The sequence below is a fragment of the Leptonotus elevatus genome, chromosome 9, assembly GCF_054856555.1.
Source record: "Leptonotus elevatus isolate MCC_2025b chromosome 9, RoL_Lele_1.0, whole genome shotgun sequence".
NCBI lineage: Eukaryota > Metazoa > Chordata > Actinopteri > Syngnathiformes > Syngnathidae > Leptonotus > Leptonotus elevatus.
The window spans coordinates 15,398,626-15,417,018 of NC_141247.1; the positions used below are offsets into that span (position 1 = coordinate 15,398,626).

Below are 18,393 nucleotides of genomic sequence, written 5' to 3' on the forward strand. Positions count from 1 at the left end.
CCTGTGTTGGCTCTGTCTTTCACCACGTTTTCATCCCTCCCTTTGCTCAATACATCTTTTCATCCCATTGAGGCTCCCGCTTTTTTCCACGTCTCAGCGTTTTTTTTTTTTCTCTCTCTCTCTCTCTATGACATCCCTCAGGTCCTCTCCACATTCTATTATCTTTCTTCTCTTCAGCCGCTCCCCCTGTCATCCCGTTTTCTTAATCCGGCCAGCTTCCCCATGCTTCCCTCCCTGGAGTCTCTATCGCTGTCTCCCGGTATAGGAGATCAGGGAGTGGAGCTGTTGTAACAAGCTGTTGAATAATGTAAGCACAGGGCTATAGGCCAAGGTTTCAATTAACCCTTTGATCTCTGATCACACGGCGGGTGAGGCGGACACGCAAATGACGGCTCAACAGTGGGAGCAAACAGCCCAAAGGCCTTTCCTGCTTCCGTCGACATCATCCAAACTTGATGCCGAAAGGCGGTAGCTCACCCCTCGGTTTCTTTATCACGACCTTCATGAGTGGCATCACATTGACATCTTAGCCTTGTTATTCCTAACATTGATGTATAATTAAATGGGTCAAAAAAGACAATGCTTAATAATTGATTGTGGAGCAAAAATGTCATGGCATCCTTTACCTTGTCATACTACTCCCTAGTTAGTATTTGTACTCACTAGAGTGATGAAAGATTTACCAGTTTGCTTTTTCGTTCTGGCCATCTCTTTTTGTTAGTGTTGATTCACTGTGGCACCCAGTGCTCTCCTGGCACTGAGGAGCTTTGCTACATCTGCCACTCCAGGCCGGTTGTATTAAATCTGCAGCAGCAGTTGACTTGTGTTGCAAGTTTTCAGTCAAGAAAAATTCAGAGCTTGCTCACCAGATCTAATTTACCCTTTGTGATCAATACATACTTGCCTATCCTTAAGTGCTTCTAGTTGGCTTTAGAGCCTTATATCCCGAGGCTCGGGTGTATTGATCTGCGGGATTGATTGGATGCTTCCCTTCAGGAGATGGTTAGTCGGGGAGAATGGCGGATATCTTGGTATGGCTGGAGAAGGAGCGGGTGTTGATAGCTGGATCAGCTTACCACTTCCTACCCCCACTTCCGCGACCACACCTGTCACAGCCAAGGGGAAGCACCAAGTCGGCACTTTAGGCGTGTGTGAAAGAGCACATGTGTGTCCGACCCAATTGATTGTGTGTTGCGAGAGCGCTGGAAAATGTTTGTGTGCTCAGCAAATGTCGAGAGAGCCCTATCAAGTGAGAAATGTTACAAAGCGTTTATGGCGACGGCGCATAGCACAACCGTCGTCGGCAGCTGTCGGATTTGCGGAAGGCTGGTTTCAGATTGTACACGGCTAACACTTTTTGGATCATGTTTGGGCTTGTAACCCACCACCGAAATGCTTGCACAGTCATTCTGTGAATCAAGGGCGTGAAGCCAAAGGGGCACACATGTTTGTTTAAACACTTAAAAGCACTGTTGAGCCAACGTAAATCAGCTGGCGTTGTCACTTTTGCTGGATTTGTGCTGTAAAACTTTTTGTTTTGTTTTGGTTTGGTACCTACTCAACATCCGATTTCACAATATATAAAACTTTCTACAGTACATCTACGTTCAGGTGAAGTACATCTTATATCACTATACTTATGTACTGTACCCACATGCACACGCTGGCTTATAGACAGTATAGAAACCGAAAATCACGATACCCTGATACGGCTTTTGAAATGGCAGAACCATGACATGCCCCTTCCAGCTCAGTTTGTACCTCAAGTCCAGACACAGCCATTTGAGCTAATAATGCTATCAAACTTAATGTAAAAATAATTACCTTAAATTTGAGAAAAGAAAAAAAGATAAGCCTTAATTGACGATAAATGTCTTAATCAAGCTTCCTCCTCCAACTGCATGTCATGTGACTACTTTCCAGGCAGTTAGCAAAACATCCGCTAATACTAATGGTGCTAGTTGTGATAGAGGGTAGGAAACCTTGCTAGTACTACTAATCCTGAAATTGCAGACCCTACAAGATTATTTAGTTCAGCGGTATATGGGAGCATTTCTGCTATCTTGCTGGGAATACGAATGGAAATAAAATTGCGTAGTTGAAAGAACCAGGACTATTTACCGCATGCGCTTAAAAAAAAAAACAATCACAGGCAAGTCTTAGTCAACATGTTAATGCACATACTAAGACAGCGAAATTAATCATAATTGTATTTTTTTTAGTTGTCTCATATTAAAATAAATAAAATTAAATATGATTTGTATTTTGTATAATCATTCATAATCGTCTGATTCAGATTTGAGTACTGTATCAGTATAATTGATCAATATTTAAGATTTTAGGAGTTACTGTACGAGGAAAAAAATCTGTTAAACTGTGCAGATGATACCAAAATTTTATCCGGTTCTGCCAAAAGTGAGATGATTTCAATTTTAATCCAAAACGCCATAGTTGATTTAAAGAGTATTGTGCACATCTCTCGTTCCCAACTTAATACAAGATTCCAATTTTACTTGTCAAACAACATACTGGGCTGGACGATTCACAGACATAACTAACATATCTGTGTGTGTTTTCAGTGTTGCGGTGGGATAGACTGCAGTTGCGGGAAATGGCATTGACGGGTGGGGGGAGCGGAAGGGGGAATAGGAAGAGCCAACAAGGTAGACACAGCCCAGATAGACCTGTCAAGCTCTGTGACAGCCACACATGCCTCAACCTCTGGTTCAGCACTACACTAGCCGCGCATGTTCAAGAGGCAGACGACTCAAATTGTATCTTGATTCACAGCAGAGATAAGGCACAGTGGGTCCTGAGCGGAGTTTATTTTGGGCAACCTGTGAGATGGCCAATAAAAGACCTGGCAGGTACATTACCTAGCAGACATTGCAGTTAGGATATAATTAGCTTTTTCAGCACTGATAAATAGAAGACTCAGACGATGACTCACATGATATATTCCGAACATGAAATGAAATATCAGAGCTGTCAGAAAGTGTGATGTAGACAAAATGTTAATGAAGGTAACGAACCTCTGCAAATGTGCCCAATGAAGTATAAAATACACCATATGGACAAAAGTTATTAAACGCATCTTTATTCAATTACCGGTAATTATGCAATTAGGGCTTTGACTAGACACCCTGAATTTCAAGTCTTCTACTCGTATATAATTATAGACCATTCTATCCATCCAGGGCTTCTAAAAGATAATTTTTTTTTGCATTTGAACAGATATGGAACAGTGAGATAGTATTGGTAACAGGGCAGCTGTGGCTACTTAAGTAACTTACCGCCACCACAGTGTGAGTAATGTATCCATTGTGAAGTGTCTTTGAGTTTCAAGAAAGAAAAGCGCTATGCATTATTAAGTGTGTGTGAAGTCCGTGGCATATACCCCATACAAACAATTCTGTTGCCTCAGTAAAATCTTGTGATATTACATCACTAGTTTCAGTGTGCCTTTAGAGGCACCTTTTCTCGATAGTCCGTTTTTGAATTTCCATAGTTTTGTTTAAAAAAATATATATATTTTTCATGCTTTTAGTACGCAGCTCTATAAAATTAAGAGGACAAAAAACTGCAATTTTTTTTGGTATTTTGAACATTACAATATTTGTATTTGGAATTTTGAAAATGTCAGTATTTTGTAGAATAAAAATCGACAGTTTAAGTAGCAAAATCAGTGTCTCCGATTCTCTCTGCCATTGTCTCTTAATTTCCTCCAGAGCTGTTTACAGTATGCTTAAATATTTATCAATAGGCTACAACAGTCTTCAATTGATCTGCTGCCTATCAAATACTGTAGCTCAGAATGTCCTTTGGTTTTAAGGAAGTGAGATTGGATCAGAGTTGGTGTCTTCAGGGTGAAACATGCTGTGTTTTGGATTTTTTTTTTTATATCTCTCCTCAGACAGTTTGACATCAGCCTGCAGCAGACTTTTCTACATGCTCTGTAAAACCCAGAGGCTTTATGGTGGGACTTCATTTTGGATAATGTTCAGAGTTCGGCTTGCACCAAGCATAGCATTTAGTGTGATGGCCAAAAGGCTTCAGTTTGGTCTCATTGCTCTTTAGAGTCTACTTTGGTTTTAGATTTCCCCCGCATGCCTCCTGGCAAACACAAAAAAAAAGATGTCATGTCAATTTTCAGCAGCAGACTCCTTTTTGCCACACTGACTGTAATGCCAAAAAACGCATGGGTGACTCACCAAACTGTTTATATTGTGCTCATACAACCCCACTGCTTCAGAAAGTGCCACAGGCCTCATATTGGGCCTTTTTTTCCCTTCCCCCAGAGATGTCACTTTTTGAGTCTGCCCATCCCTCATTTGACCACCATTTTTGAATGAATAACCTTGTGGCAGTTATTAAGACACCCTAAACATTTTGGTATGTGTCACATTTTGGAATTATTACCTAATATGTAAGAAGGTTTCAGCTTGGAATCAGATTCTGCAATCTTGGTGACAAATAAGACTGAATAACGTTGTAGGGAAATTTCTGATATGGAGTTATTACTTGAACCCAACCCCCCACCCCCTTAATTTAGTAGCAAAACAACAAAATGCAGTTACAACTGGGTCACACACACACAAGTACTCCTTGTCAGTGTGAGAACCACTTTTTTGAGTAATCAATAGGATAATCAATTCTAAAAAGATTTGTGACAACCCTAGTTACCAGGCAACAATTTATATAGTTTTACATATACATTAGTTTCTGCAATTCCGAATAGGAAAGCACTGAACCTCAAATTCAAAATGCCTTTACGGTTTTATATCAACGTGATATTACATTGATTGCAGAACTCGCAGCCAAAAGATTTTTCTGTAATTGGCTGCGGTATAAACTTGGACCAATACTGGGCTCTGAGTTTGGAATGAAATGATTAAATGACACACTTTGCTGCATTCACATTAACCTTGCAAATGCAAACAAGTTAACAATTTTCATTTGATCCAATTACAGTAGCCCTGTTGGGGTAAACAACGTTCAGACTAAGAGTGGGCGGTAAAATCAATTATCTGATCTTTAATTTGTTTATGTAGAAATGATTGTGTCCTAAAGAAGTTGAGGCAAATATAGAGTGCATGTGATTTAGTAGCAACTGGCTCATGGGCTGAAAAATAATGTCATGCCAATGATTGTAATCATGGCACAAGGCCTCCAAGGTGCATTGGTGTGCTCAGTACAACACTGACATGGACACGAGTTCAAATCACTCAGAGAGAGATTATCCCACGGAATTACAAAAACGATGAAATAATTGATCAGGAATTCCCGTAGTCCATTTGTCCCCGTTTAGTTCCTATAACTACAGCAAAATGGACACGCATCAAGTGTGCATTGTTTACATAAACCCTGTATCCATTTCTACCACCCCCCCGCCCCCCAGTTGCTTTGAAAACAGGCTTTATAATTATGAGCCCATTTTAACGCAGGAGGAAAAATCGTATCTGTTTGATCTCACAGGCATAAATATGGGCAGCACAACAGAATCTCATCTCCTGTGTCAGCTCTTACACCGCAACGTGATATTCTCATGGGAATGCTTTTCTGCTGTGCAAATCAGTCAGATCAGTGCGGGCCGTTTCTTATCTGGACATGAAGGGGGCTGGGGGACTGGTGAGGGAGGCATGTTTCCCCTCGAAGGAATAATACTTGGGCGGTCTCTTAAATCTATCTCATCAGTTTGTGATGAGGTTATGGTACTTATTGCTAATACAGTCCAAAATCCTTCACTACATTTCGTCCTTACTCTATTCGATTTTGATTGAGCAGATTAGTCACTTATGTGCGGACCATGCTCCAGCATGCCTCGGGACTCAATTATTAGTTTAGCTTTCATTTATCTGCGGCCATCATGAGATTTGGGTTCTTGATAGCATCACCGCTTGATGTCAGCTCAGCAAATCTGTTTTGCCGCTGTGCTGCAGGTGTGAAAGTCATGATAAAATGGTTCTGTAGGACTTTAGGGAAGGGTTTCTTGGCTGAATTGACTTTTGATTGGATTGGCAAGACCCTGCAGGGCAATACCCCACTGACAAGTATTGCAATCTCAACTTGCTCCTTCCATCCATCCACCTACCCCATTCGCTCGCTCGCTCGCACGCCAGCTTGCCTTGTTCACAGCTGTATGACTTTCACCTCTGAGTGATGTCTATTGTCTACATGATGAGAACCATTAAAAACCCTGGGCCCCAGTGGAGACATTGTGCCGGTCGCCATGCTCGCTCTTCGTCCTTCGCCAGCATCATGAGTTGACAGTGGATAAACAATGGGAGCAAACAGTCACTCCCACCAGCATCGATCTAACTCCCCCACCTGCCGCCTGCTTTTTTTTGCCAACAAACGCCACGTTGATTCCACCGACACGCAATTTATATGAAACCCCCCCCCCCCCCCTTTGCACTACAACTGACAAAAAATGATAAATGACCCACCACTCCCTCCTTCTGCCACCACCTCTCTATGCATTGGTTGTCCGAGACTCTACAAGCTTATTTCTTCCTTCAGAAAATCCAATAACGTGCGCTCCATTTTTTGGAAGTGTACATTTTTATTCTTTGCTGGAAGTTGAGGAGGCAGGCGGCTGGCAAATTCATTGCTCGTGGCTTGTTACTTTAATTTCCACACGTAAACATGTCATGGGCATAAATTCAACCATGCAAGACCATCCATATGCATGACTTCAAAGTGGACAAGGAAACAAAATTGTGTTTTCCAATGGGGCACACAATAAGGGCTCCCTCTTCAGTGGTTTTGTCTGCACTGCATTGCCACTCAAAAGATTAAATCAAACTGCACCACATTCAGAGTGGGGTCAATTATTTCTCCTTCGCCTTCAGTCGGTTCTCTTGTTTTGTATCTGATTAATTTGTCCTCCGTCTAATCACATGGGTAAGATTGCAGATAATTGTGAGGTGACAGTTGGCCATTGAGATCTGTTGCCATCTGTATTAGATAATGACTTGGCTGTTCATTTGCGCTCTAAATCAGACATAACAAATGTCCTCTATCCAAACTCTTGCTAATGTTTTACAGTAACTCTTGGTCTCCCTATGCCTGTAAATGGGGGCACATCATGTCTATAAATAGATATACTGTGGTAGCGAACTAATAGGGGGGGGGGGGGGGGGTGCAATGTATGTATGTATGTGTGGTATGTTTTATTTATTGCATTGGGGTGATCAAGGCTATTGATGATGGCTTCCTCTCACCGATCCACTCCACTACCCAGGGGAGTAATGCCGTTGAGAAATGTCTTCATTTCACCTCTCAGCTCCACCATTCCCTAATGACCCCTACCTCGCTATCTCCTCTTCTCTGCAGTGTTCCCATCACCCACAAAGCTCATCCACTCAGCTTTTCCCCACTGTGAGGTAATCCATTTTACACTATCATGCTAGTCCCAGATCCTCCCCACCGAATGGCTTCTGCTTGAGATCGCCGGTCTAAAGTAGCATGAATGATTGTAAGATTAGCCGTTTTGTTTTCATCCTGCCTCTAATTATCACCACAAAGTAAAATTATGAATGCGCCATAATAGCAGTGTCTTACGGTTATGGTTTGTTCGGGATGATTTTTTTACATTGATGGGATATGACAAGATTCAATCTTATATTCATTTGCAGAAAACTTTTTCCTGTCTTGCCTAGTTTTTGCATAATCACTCATATAAAATTATGATGAGTAGCAAATATATCTCATTGTTTTAAAGGGTAAAATGGTCTGAGAGTGTATATAGTTGAGTAAGTTAATTCCTTCTATGGCATAAAATGAATTGTTGCAAAAGAAGCAATGGTACTGCTCAGTTACAGCGACTCGTTGGGCATTCAGATTGTGTAACAGGTGTAGGAAGATGGAGTGGGAATTTGGCGCAGTTTTCCACATATTCCACAGTCCTAAGCCTTTAATCACAGCAGCACCAATGAATGCACAAATTTCCAATTGATTCCATATTGGTGAATGCCATGGCTGTCTTACAAAAAAAAAAAAAAAGCAAGTGAAGCTTCTGAAAGTAACCTTAAAAAGAATCGGGAGTTTGCTTGTTGCAGCAAAAAATGTATATCTTCAAAGTAGGAGTCGCAAATCGAATACAAATGTACATGTATATTGCTTTTACTTTTAGTATTTAATGGCTGGTCCTGCACCTAGACCATGGCTCACACATATTACAGTTTCCTCTAATTCTGTGTCTGTTAATCCTTTTAAGGCAACTCATGTAATTACACACCTGGCATAGACACATTTGTTACCGTTTACAGTGTCAAGATTAACAGGATTACAGATTACGGTTTACACGATTCTTAACTATTTAACCTTGACCCATGCCCCGCTGCACACTTGTAACTGAACTTGTTTTTGTCCCCATATTTGTCCATTACGCATTATCTATTCAGGAAGACTTCCAACTAATAAGCTTTGGGACCATAGGTCATCCATTGGTTATCTGTGTGATTTAGTCACTAGATTTGTGCGTTTATATATGGCATGCACGGTAAACCGTATAAATTTGACCTTCGGGACAGATTTGGACTCTATACCGATAAATTGCAACAATGCTTGTGGATGACCTAGTTCGTATTTTGCTCAGTGTAAACATGGCTTCAATTACATCTGATATTGGACCTGCTGCCTGGCAGTACTGTTTATTTTTTAACTAGACCCAAAATGGTTGAAAGAAAAAGGTGCGCCCATTCATTGTCCAGTCACTGAACCTCCCTGCTTTCTTGGCTGCCCCCAGCTGCTGCTGTTTGCTAGCTGGCGTGGCTAAACGCTGTCCTTCCTCGGTGCAGATCCTCTTTCAAACTAACTAATCCTCACCTCTGTGGCTGCGTATGAGCAGCACTTCCGACAAAGTATCACTGAAGGAGGGCCGAGCAGCAGCTAAAAGAGAGAAAATAAGATGGCATCGCTAACGGCCAAGCTAATTGGAAAGAGACTTGCGAAACACCCGAATAACTTGGCTGGAAACGCGCAGTCAGCGGAGAGCAAAAACTATGATAAGCAAATTAGCAAGTACATTTATAAGTGTTGTCAGAGAAAAACTGCAGTAATAGAACAGCAAACAGTTCACAGTAACACGTCTGAAAACTGGAAATAAATCAGTACGTAATCGCCTATACTGTCTAAAGGAGATTGAATTAGTATATTAAAATGTTTATAATCTCGTTATTTCTAGTCAATCTAGCTTTAAGGGACTACTTTGTTTTCAGGGATGTGATTTTTCCGCTAATTCGCGGAATTCCGCTTTTTTTATCTCCAAAAATAAAATGTTACAATTTTTTAAGTGGTAAAAAATCCGATTTCGTCTCTCGACAGCATTCCATTTTAGTGTTTCCGTAACTGAAATGAAACTGATCTTGCGATTGGCTGAAGTCTCCGTGTTGACCAATAAACGCGCTTGTTATAAAGGCATAGGCGTATGCCATTGTTTGTTGACCAATAAACGCGCTTGTTATAAAGGCATAGGAGTATGCCATTGTTCATTTCTCAGACGTTTTTGCCGGGTGTTTAAAGAAAGATGTCCGTGATCGAACGCAAAGATGCTCCGCGAGTTAAGGAAATTGACAAGATCGTAAAAAACAAGTTTCGATGGGACTGGTTAGAGAAGGATATATCTACAAATGTTGGAAAGAAGACTGTGACGAATTTGTTCAGTGACTTTATTCGGAAGATCGATCGTGCCGGGAAAGCGCTTTGCATTTGGTGCCATGATACCATTGACTATGGTGGGAGAGGTTTCAAAGCTCTTGAAAGTCACGCAAAGAGCAAAAAACACGTGAAAGAACTCCAGTCAAGAACAACAAATTATTCCATCGCTGGAAGTTTCGGTGCCCAAACGAAAACTCCAAAACTTTACGGCCTCCATCCCTTATTGACATCACAATCGGAAGCGGTAATAGAGAGACGTGATCCACCCCAACAACCTGTACCAGTTGCTGATAGAGTCGTGAATTTTGAGGTCGGTGGTAAACTTTTCAAATTAATCGAAATCAAATTTTTGAAAATATTATAACGTAATAAAAATGGCCATAAATATTTAACATGGTTAATCATTGACACAAACTCAAATGAATGCTGCATGTTTGCACTTTTCAGGTTTCAATATGTTGACTATCTTGATGTATGCAGTTACAGAGATGATCTTAGTCAATCCGAATGCATGATTGTGTTTTTACCAGAGCTTGCTGCATGAGGTATTTTATGTTTTTGTTATGCATTATGTATTAAATTAAGAATGATTGATTAAATGATTTATTGCATGGTAAATATATATGATGATATTCTCAGTGATAGTTTTTAAAAGCAAAGGCAGTCCAATGTTTTTGAATGTGACTGATTTTGAGTTGACTAAAACTGCAATTTTATATGGGATAGTTCAATATACATTGAAAATTTATGCTGTTGTTTTGTCTATTTCTTTGTCATCTGAGTGCATTGAAAGTACTTAAAAACACGGAAAACCCATGAGCTCTGGACCTAGCTGAGTGCCCGCGGCCCCCAGACCCCCGGCTAAATTTTCAGATAATTTCACTTTGGTCAAATCACATCCCTGTGTTTTGTTTGCTACATCTATTTCTTTACACAATAAAAAGCAGGCATGTATACTTGCAGATTTGATCAAAAGTATTTTCTGCCCCTTAAACAGGAACAATTTCAATTTCATATTTAAACAACCTATTTAGACATACTTCCTTTATGATTTATACACTTTCTGTCAGTCTATATCGCGACATAACTGTCATAGTGAAAGGATTCAATTTGCACTGTATGATGAATTTTAGGCTTTATTGCCCAGCCCTACAATAGTCGCATTGGTGGTTAAGCGCCAATAATCGCTCAGGAAGGCGGAACTAAGTGATATCGACAAGAGCCTGTCCTATTCACTACCTTCCCCACAGTTCGCCATTCCTTTGAACGTGACATAAGTCCAGTGTTGCCGTGAACAATAGTGGTCGCCAAGATGTGGCGAGTTTATTTGTCCGTCAGTAGCAGAGCAGTGGATTGGATTAGGTTTGCTGGGACAGAGCAGGAAGCAAATGGGCAGTTTTAGATTAGATTAGAGGTCGACAAACAAAGTCGACAAAGGTTGATATTTTGGTAAATACCAACTACATCAACCAACTACTCTGTGGATGACTGTGTTAATGCACCGACTGTCTTCACAAGGCCTGGCATACTTGGCCTTATTCACACTTTAACAGAAGTGCAACGCCAGTGTCCGGAAGGATGAGGAGGGGGGTGGGGTGTCTGCACGGGGCTACATATGGCCTAGCATTGTCTACCCTAATAGTTGTTCCAGCCGAGGACCAGGCTCCGTCTCCCTGTTCCTCATCACTTCACATTAATCGAGCATGTGCTGCTCTGGCCTACTTCCCATGAGTTAGAAGGAGCAGGTTTGAGTGGCCTCCTTCTCTGAGTGAAGTCATTTGTCAAACCTCTCTGCCGTCACCTGCTTCTTTGTGCCAACATTTCCTTCTGTCACCCCCGCCTTTCAAAACCTTATGGGCATATTTTTTTTTATTGATGTGGTTGCACTAGTGTGTTTTCTCAATCTCAGCAGCCCTCCTCCGGATTCATATTCTTCATGTCCCAGTCCTTTTCTAAATCTCTGTATGATGCCTCTATTTATGGTGACTGTCACTCCATGTGCTCAATTACGGGGCTCATATTGGGAATGAGCTCTATTTGCATCTTTTTTGAACAAAAATGGTGGCTTGCTGATACGTATTATCCCCCATCTGCCTCTTTCTGCATGACATAAGACAATTGACTCTTTGGCAGCCTGAAACACTCTGGTGGTCTCTGTGCACCTTTTGGCTGCTCTTTAGCTTATGGATATGTCTGCTGGCAAGCATAAAATATTCATGCTCTCAAGCATTCTTCCCCTAAATTTTTGTGTCTATTATGTTAGTCGAGCGATACAATTGTTTAGTGTTTCCCCTCACCAGAGGTAATCAGATAAAAGCATTTGAGATCCATTAGCCATTCTTTAGTTCTTTGAGTGCATTAATCCACATTAAATTTCATGTACGTATTATACTAGGATTTAGCATGTTGCTTCACATGGCTTTCCCTTTACCCCACCCTCTCTGGTTAGCTTTGGGTCATCATATTCTCAAGGTCAATACTGCAGGACGGATATCATCACTGCGACTTGGGAAATATGTGTTGTATGTTCCAACTCTGTGTATCTTGTGTCACAATGTAGCTTGCTCTCAGTCCATGTCAACACCATAATCATGGCCCAACGTTAGCCTCTTGTTAGTCTTTATTCCATGTTACACATTAACGCAAAAACATTTGTATAGCACTTTGACATGAATGCAAGACTGGCGAGCTGAGTACTTTTCACCCAAAAATAACTAAAGTGTATTGTTGTATAGTTCTTGGTGTTGGAGCTGGTTTAAATCCCAGGCCACAAAAACACACACACAACACGTGATGACACAGCCGCCTGGATTGAGCAATTGCACAAATCTTTTCACATACAGTGCACAGGGAAAATACTACAGATAAAATGATGTATTCTCGTTCTGATTTCCTAGCAAAGAAAACCTGTTTGACTATAAAGTGCCGTTTTGGCGAGATGAAACTTGCCTTGCATCAAAACCTGCTTAGTTTTTAATGTTGCTTGCGCCTGTCTTCTTGCTCATAAATATTTTAACTTTGAAAATTATTCTGGCAATGTATTACCCGGTGATGCTAAAACATCAAAAATACTTTTGTCTATTTAAAAAAAGAAACAAAGCCAAACCACTTAGTTCAGCTATTCAACTTCCTCAAGGAAAATCTATTCAAAATCTCAGCTTTAATGTTTTTTTTTGTTTTGTTTTTTGGGCAAATTTTTTCAAACAACCAATTAGAAGAAGAGGTGTCTTGGCATTCTGGAGAAGAAAAATATTTATTTTAGAGTTATGAATGGATAATCAATAAAAGCGTAGGAGTAGATGACAGATACAATTTAGCTTAATTTGAATGACAGAAAGATGATTGCGGTATTTAGTAAGAGTTTTTAGTTTTTTTGAGACAAACGGGATAATTCATTCAGACTAAATCAAATTTTATCTGTTTTTCTTTTCTCTAAAAACTTTTTTTGTTTACTGTGGGGAAGTGTGATTGCACTTTCAGAGAGCTGCAGACGTGATGTTCTTAGCTGCAAGGCTTGAGGGCGGGAAGAGCATGTCGGGGTGACCTTGATCACTTTAAATGGAAACTGTGCTGGCTCCATTTCCCACACCCAATAGGCTGTGTAAAGCGATAGTTATCTTTAGGGAATTCTGTTGTAATCTGTGGCGTGCTTTACTCCACTCGGTCTGTGCAAAATCAATGCATTGATTGTAGCTGATGCGCCGCATTGTGAGTGTTGTGCTGTGTTGTGTATCTGTCACGTGAAGGGATTTTTAATTAAGCTCCCATGAAAAGTTTTGCGGTTTTGGTGGTCACTGTTAATATCATCATTGGGTTTGTTTCAATAATGACCGTGAGTTTTGTTTCGTTTTAAATCAGTGTGTTTGTGATTGCCTATTGTGTTATGAGGAAAAAACAATGATGCTCAGTCTCATTTCTCCAATAGCCTTCTAAATAGAGATTTATTAATTTTTTTGCAATGTACTGCTTGAATTGCTACCCTCCGGTCTTTGTCAGTCATACTCTGCATATTTATTATGTGAAAGCTGCACTTTTGTGGGAGTATGTTTGCGTAGGGGGTGTTGGCACCTTTTTACTTGTGTAGGTGAGCACAAGAGTACTGTGGAATGAACCTTCGGAGTGCAGGCACAGGCAGTGTAAACGATTCCCACAACCCTTTAAACCCACACACAAAAAAGATGCCAAGTCATTATATTTATGAGAAAATACTGTGCCAGATAGGTAATTTTTTTTGGTCTTGTTTTTCAGATATTCTGCTGCCAAGATGACATGTGGCCTTGTCTCATGAGATTGTTCTCCAATCAAGACTATTAATCAAACGCTTCCCAGGACATGGTTGGGAAGTTCGCGTGATGGGCAGGTGGTGGAGTCGTCCATCATTTTAACCCGCCACTGACTCATCCTGTCGGCTTTCCCTCAGAGGCAGAAGTGTGTACCAGCGATCCAAGGCCCTCCACTTCTCTGCCATGGTGACATAAGCAGCATTGCAGTATGAGGGAGAGTCGACGCGAAACCATCTCATTTCTTTCTCCAGTAGCTGCCACAGCTGCCACCTCGACACCTTTTGCGGTTTGTTCCCCAAAAGACTGATTTTTCGTTGAACAGTCACAGCTGGCCGTTTTCAACCCTCCTGCGGGGGGAGCGGTGTGGCGAGAGACGATGCTGGGATGCGTGACTCGCCTCCGTCGGCTGGTCCGTCTCCTCCCTCTGCAGACGTCCCTCCTCCTCCTGTTCCTCTTCTGCACCGTCAGCGTCTTCATCTCGGCCTACTTCCTTTATGGCGTCAAGCGGGAACTAGAGCCATCAGCAGTGGGCGTGTCGGGGGCAGAGGGAGCGTCGGCCGACTCGGACGACCTGAGGGTCACGCCGTCTCGGCTTTTACCGCTGCGTAGCGTCTCAGGAGGCCCCGGAGTGGATCCTGCCGGGGCCAGGACAGACCCGGTAGTTCTGGTCTTTGTGGAAAGTCAGTATTCTCAACTGGGTCAGGAGATTGTGGCCATTTTGGAGTCTGGCCGCTTCCAGTACCGGACTGAAATATCGCCCGGGAAAGGGGACATGCCAACATTGACGGACAAGGAAAGAGGACGTTTCACACTGGTGATTTACGAGAACATTCTCAAGTATGTTAACCTGGATGCGTGGAACCGAGAGCTGCTGGATAAGTACTGCGTGGAATATGGAGTGGGCATCATTGGCTTCTTCAAGGTTAGAACACAACACCAAAGTCTCTCTACCTCCCTCACTCTACCCCCCCTACCTCTAACTCACACCTCCTGCCTTGTCCATCTGGCTGTGGCATTTTAAAGCAGATGGGATTCATGGGGTTGGAAAAATCCGCTCGGTTCAATATCACTTAGTCTCCTTTCACGCCTTCTCATGTTTTGTTTATCACTCTTTATTTGAAAGTCTGGCCTCCTTCACTCTGCCGTCTTGTCTTTCTTGCTTCTTTGTTTTACGTTGTCCTAAAATGCACTTCTTTCTTTCCATCGCACTCTTCCCTTTAATCCCCAAAGTCCATTAGCCCAAGGGCAGTTTTCACATCTTAGTTTTTTTTCTAACCACTTCTGAGGCATAGAAAGAATATAGAGCAAGGGAGAGACCCATGGATGTTGTGTAATGATGTTAGGTGCTGTATGTGAAGGTAGGAAAGCTTGGTGGGATTTTGTGAGAGGATCAGAAGCAAGGAATGCATCCCAATGACTAACATGCTGCTGCATAATCTGTAAGTGTCAAAGTACATGATACATCACATGGTCAACACTTTAGAGTTAATTTATTGCTTTAAAAAAGAAAAAGAAAAAAAAAGAAAAGGCCCTTTGACCCCCCCCAAAAAATTCCCCATAATTGTGGAAGCTGCAGGCTAATGATAAAAATTATAATGCAATAAATATTAATTGTTTAAGTCGGTAATAAAAAAATAAAAAAATATTAAAATAATTAATTGAAGTTAGGAACTTTGGTAGATAATTTTAATTTAAAAATATGTTGAAGGAAGTTTGCATTGCAATATGGAAATATATTAAACCCAAATTTGTAATTTTATCTTAACTAGGGATGTTCAATACCACTTTGTTTCAGACTGATACTAGTATAATTTCTCAACTCTTGAGTAGTTAGCGATGCCATGTACTGATACCACGAGTACTCCTGATTAGTGTTGTTCGGGAGAGGCCCCGATACTGCATCAAAACAGTGGTATCGGTAACATGCCTATGCCATTATTTCCGACGCTAATATAGGACTTTGGATGCAGCATCTTGTGCTTTGCTTGTGCATGACATTCACTGATGTGTGATGCGTTCACTGCATGCCGAGCCAAGATATCCTATTGACCCTTGAATGCTCTGAACCAATGGCAGAGCAGCTTTTTAATGTTGGAAAAAAGAAAACAACCTAGATATCGGTACGGTATCGCATCGGCCAATACTTAAAAACTGGGTATCGGTATCGGGTGCCAAAAAACGGTATCGGAACAACACTACTTTTGATACATAAAATGTCACCCCAAAAGACAATGACAGATAATATTAAAGGAAGATTAATAAATCCCATTATATATTTTTTAATTGTATGAAATGAATGGAAATATTCTATTCATCAAATTTTTATTTTCTAGTTCCTGATCGTAAAACGGCCACAACAGAGTAGTGATACCCTGAAATATGGTCTTGTATCGGCTCAATACAATACCAGCATCGGTGCTCGCCCACCCCTAATTGAAACCACAAAACTGCATGTTTTTTCCGGCCCCAAAGTTAGGTCATGTTTTCGGAATTACATCATATTTATGTGTTGTTTTTTTCCCCCTTCATTTTATTATTGCATTAAAACTAGATTGAATGCAATTACTAATCATTAACCGGGCCCAATTGGTGCTATCTCCAGCTACATGTCAGTGGGGGGAGAGGGGGTGGGAGGTGGGGGGGCTTTTTGTTGTTGTTGTTTTTTTCAATTACATAACATAGCCATGTTCCTGCATGCTTAGAAATGCATAGCTCGGGTGAATAGTTGTGAATACTAGAAGGGACATGCTAAAGTTTCTCATTATGATTACGATTTTTATTTAAAACACGCAATTACATAGACTTTCCTGTCAAGAAGCTGGTAATAAATATTTAATAGATTTTCACTCAGCAACGCTATAAAGCGAGCAAAAGCACCCACTCCTGCCACTATAAAACGGATTCATTCTGAATATGTATATCAAAAGCGAAAGTGGAAGTTTGCATCCATGGCAATTGATATGTGAGCGAACCTGGAGAATGGGGATTTTGGAGAGGAATGTTTCAATGAATAAGCGCCGAACCCCTCTTGTCTTTGAATGTTAAAGGACACAGCAGGAGGCTTATTCATTGTGTCTGCCGTCTCAGATCAGAGCAGATTGAGCATAGTAGGTAGAAGCTGCCTCATGCATTCACATTTGAGTAGGCCTGACATCCCTTATTTCACACGGTGGGAGAAATCTGGGACTTATAACCCGATACATTTCTGTCCCCATCACTGTGCCGTGTGATGAATTGGTGCGATTTCTCTCTTCTTTTTGATCAGGCCAATGAGAACAGTCTGCTGAGCGCACAGTTGAAAGGATTCCCCCTCTTTCTTCACTCCAACTTGGGTCTAAAGGACTGCACGGTCAACTCCAAGTCACCCCTGCTCTTTATCACCCGATCTGGGCAGCCGCTGCCCGGGCCTCTCCCCGGAGATGACTGGACCGTCTTCCAATCCAACCACTCGACGTACGAGCCAGTGTTGCTGGCCAAGACCCAATCGGCCGAGAGCATTCCGTCCATGGGACAGAATGCCGCTCTGCTCCCGTCGGTGGTGCAGGACTTGGGCCTTCATGATGGCATCCAGAGGGTCCTGTTTGGGAATAACTTAATTTTCTGGCTCCATAAGCTGGTGTTTGTGGACGCCGTGGCCTTTCTTACCGGTAAGAGGCTGTCGTTGTCCCTGGAGCGCTACATCCTGGTCGACGTGGATGACATCTTTGTGGGAAAAGAGGGCACCCGCATGAAGGTGCCTGACGTAAAGGTGAGTTTGTGTGCATGTCATTCAAAGTGGAACAACTTTATCAGAGAGAATAAAGAAATTCGCTTTTAAAATGTATCACACAGTAGTTGTCAACCATCCGTTTGCTGTAATAAAAAGTTACCTCTCGGTGGCATGCTGTGCCAGTCATATTGACAGCTCCTCTTCTCCATCCACTTTTCCTTTTGAATGCGTTTGTCCCTGTAGGCCGCTCAAAGCTGACAGGCCCCAACGCTCACACAGTCACAGAAGCTCCGCAGTGATGAATATTTCAGGGGCCCGGAGACATAGAAGGAATGTTGAAAAGCTCCTTACTCTTGTCCCCTCTCACAAGTTGAGGCAGAGGATGTAGGAAAAGTTATGGAGGATGCATCAAGGCTTCCTCGTGGGCGACGCCGCAGCAAACTTTTAGGAAAACATCACACCGTGACAAGATGGTGAAACGTGTGAGCGGTTGTGTGCTGGGAGTCTCAACCAGCGAGCAGATCAAATGAAACAAACACCCCAAATCAGAGGAGAGCCAAATATCAAACGGAATGGAGGAGAAGAGTGAGGCAACAGGGAGGGAGGGGGGGGGGGGGGGGGTGATGATGGTGGATGTTTACCGAAAGCAAGTTACAGGATGAAATATGCATGCAGGCCCGTGCGCGTCGCCGGCGTCGTGCTGCCTCATTAACGTGCCCGTGCGCCAGCTTGAGCACATTG

At 41.9% G+C, this 18,393-nt stretch overlaps 1 protein-coding gene across 3 annotated transcripts in view; it reads left to right on the forward strand.

Annotated features, from left to right (window-relative positions):
- The window catches only part of LOC147168526 (bifunctional heparan sulfate N-deacetylase/N-sulfotransferase 1-like), a 46,050-nt gene that overhangs the window by 16,736 nt on the left and 10,921 nt on the right, over positions 1–18,393 (forward strand). For all 3 annotated transcript variants that reach the window (XM_086085021.1, XM_086085022.1, XM_086085023.1), the window contains exons 2-3: positions 13,909–14,865; positions 17,209–17,691. In XM_086085021.1, the coding sequence (XP_085941147.1) occupies positions 14,320–14,865; positions 17,209–17,691 (1,029 nt within the window). In that variant the 5' untranslated portion in view covers positions 13,909–14,319. The remainder of the gene's footprint in view (positions 1–13,908; positions 14,866–17,208; positions 17,692–18,393) is intronic.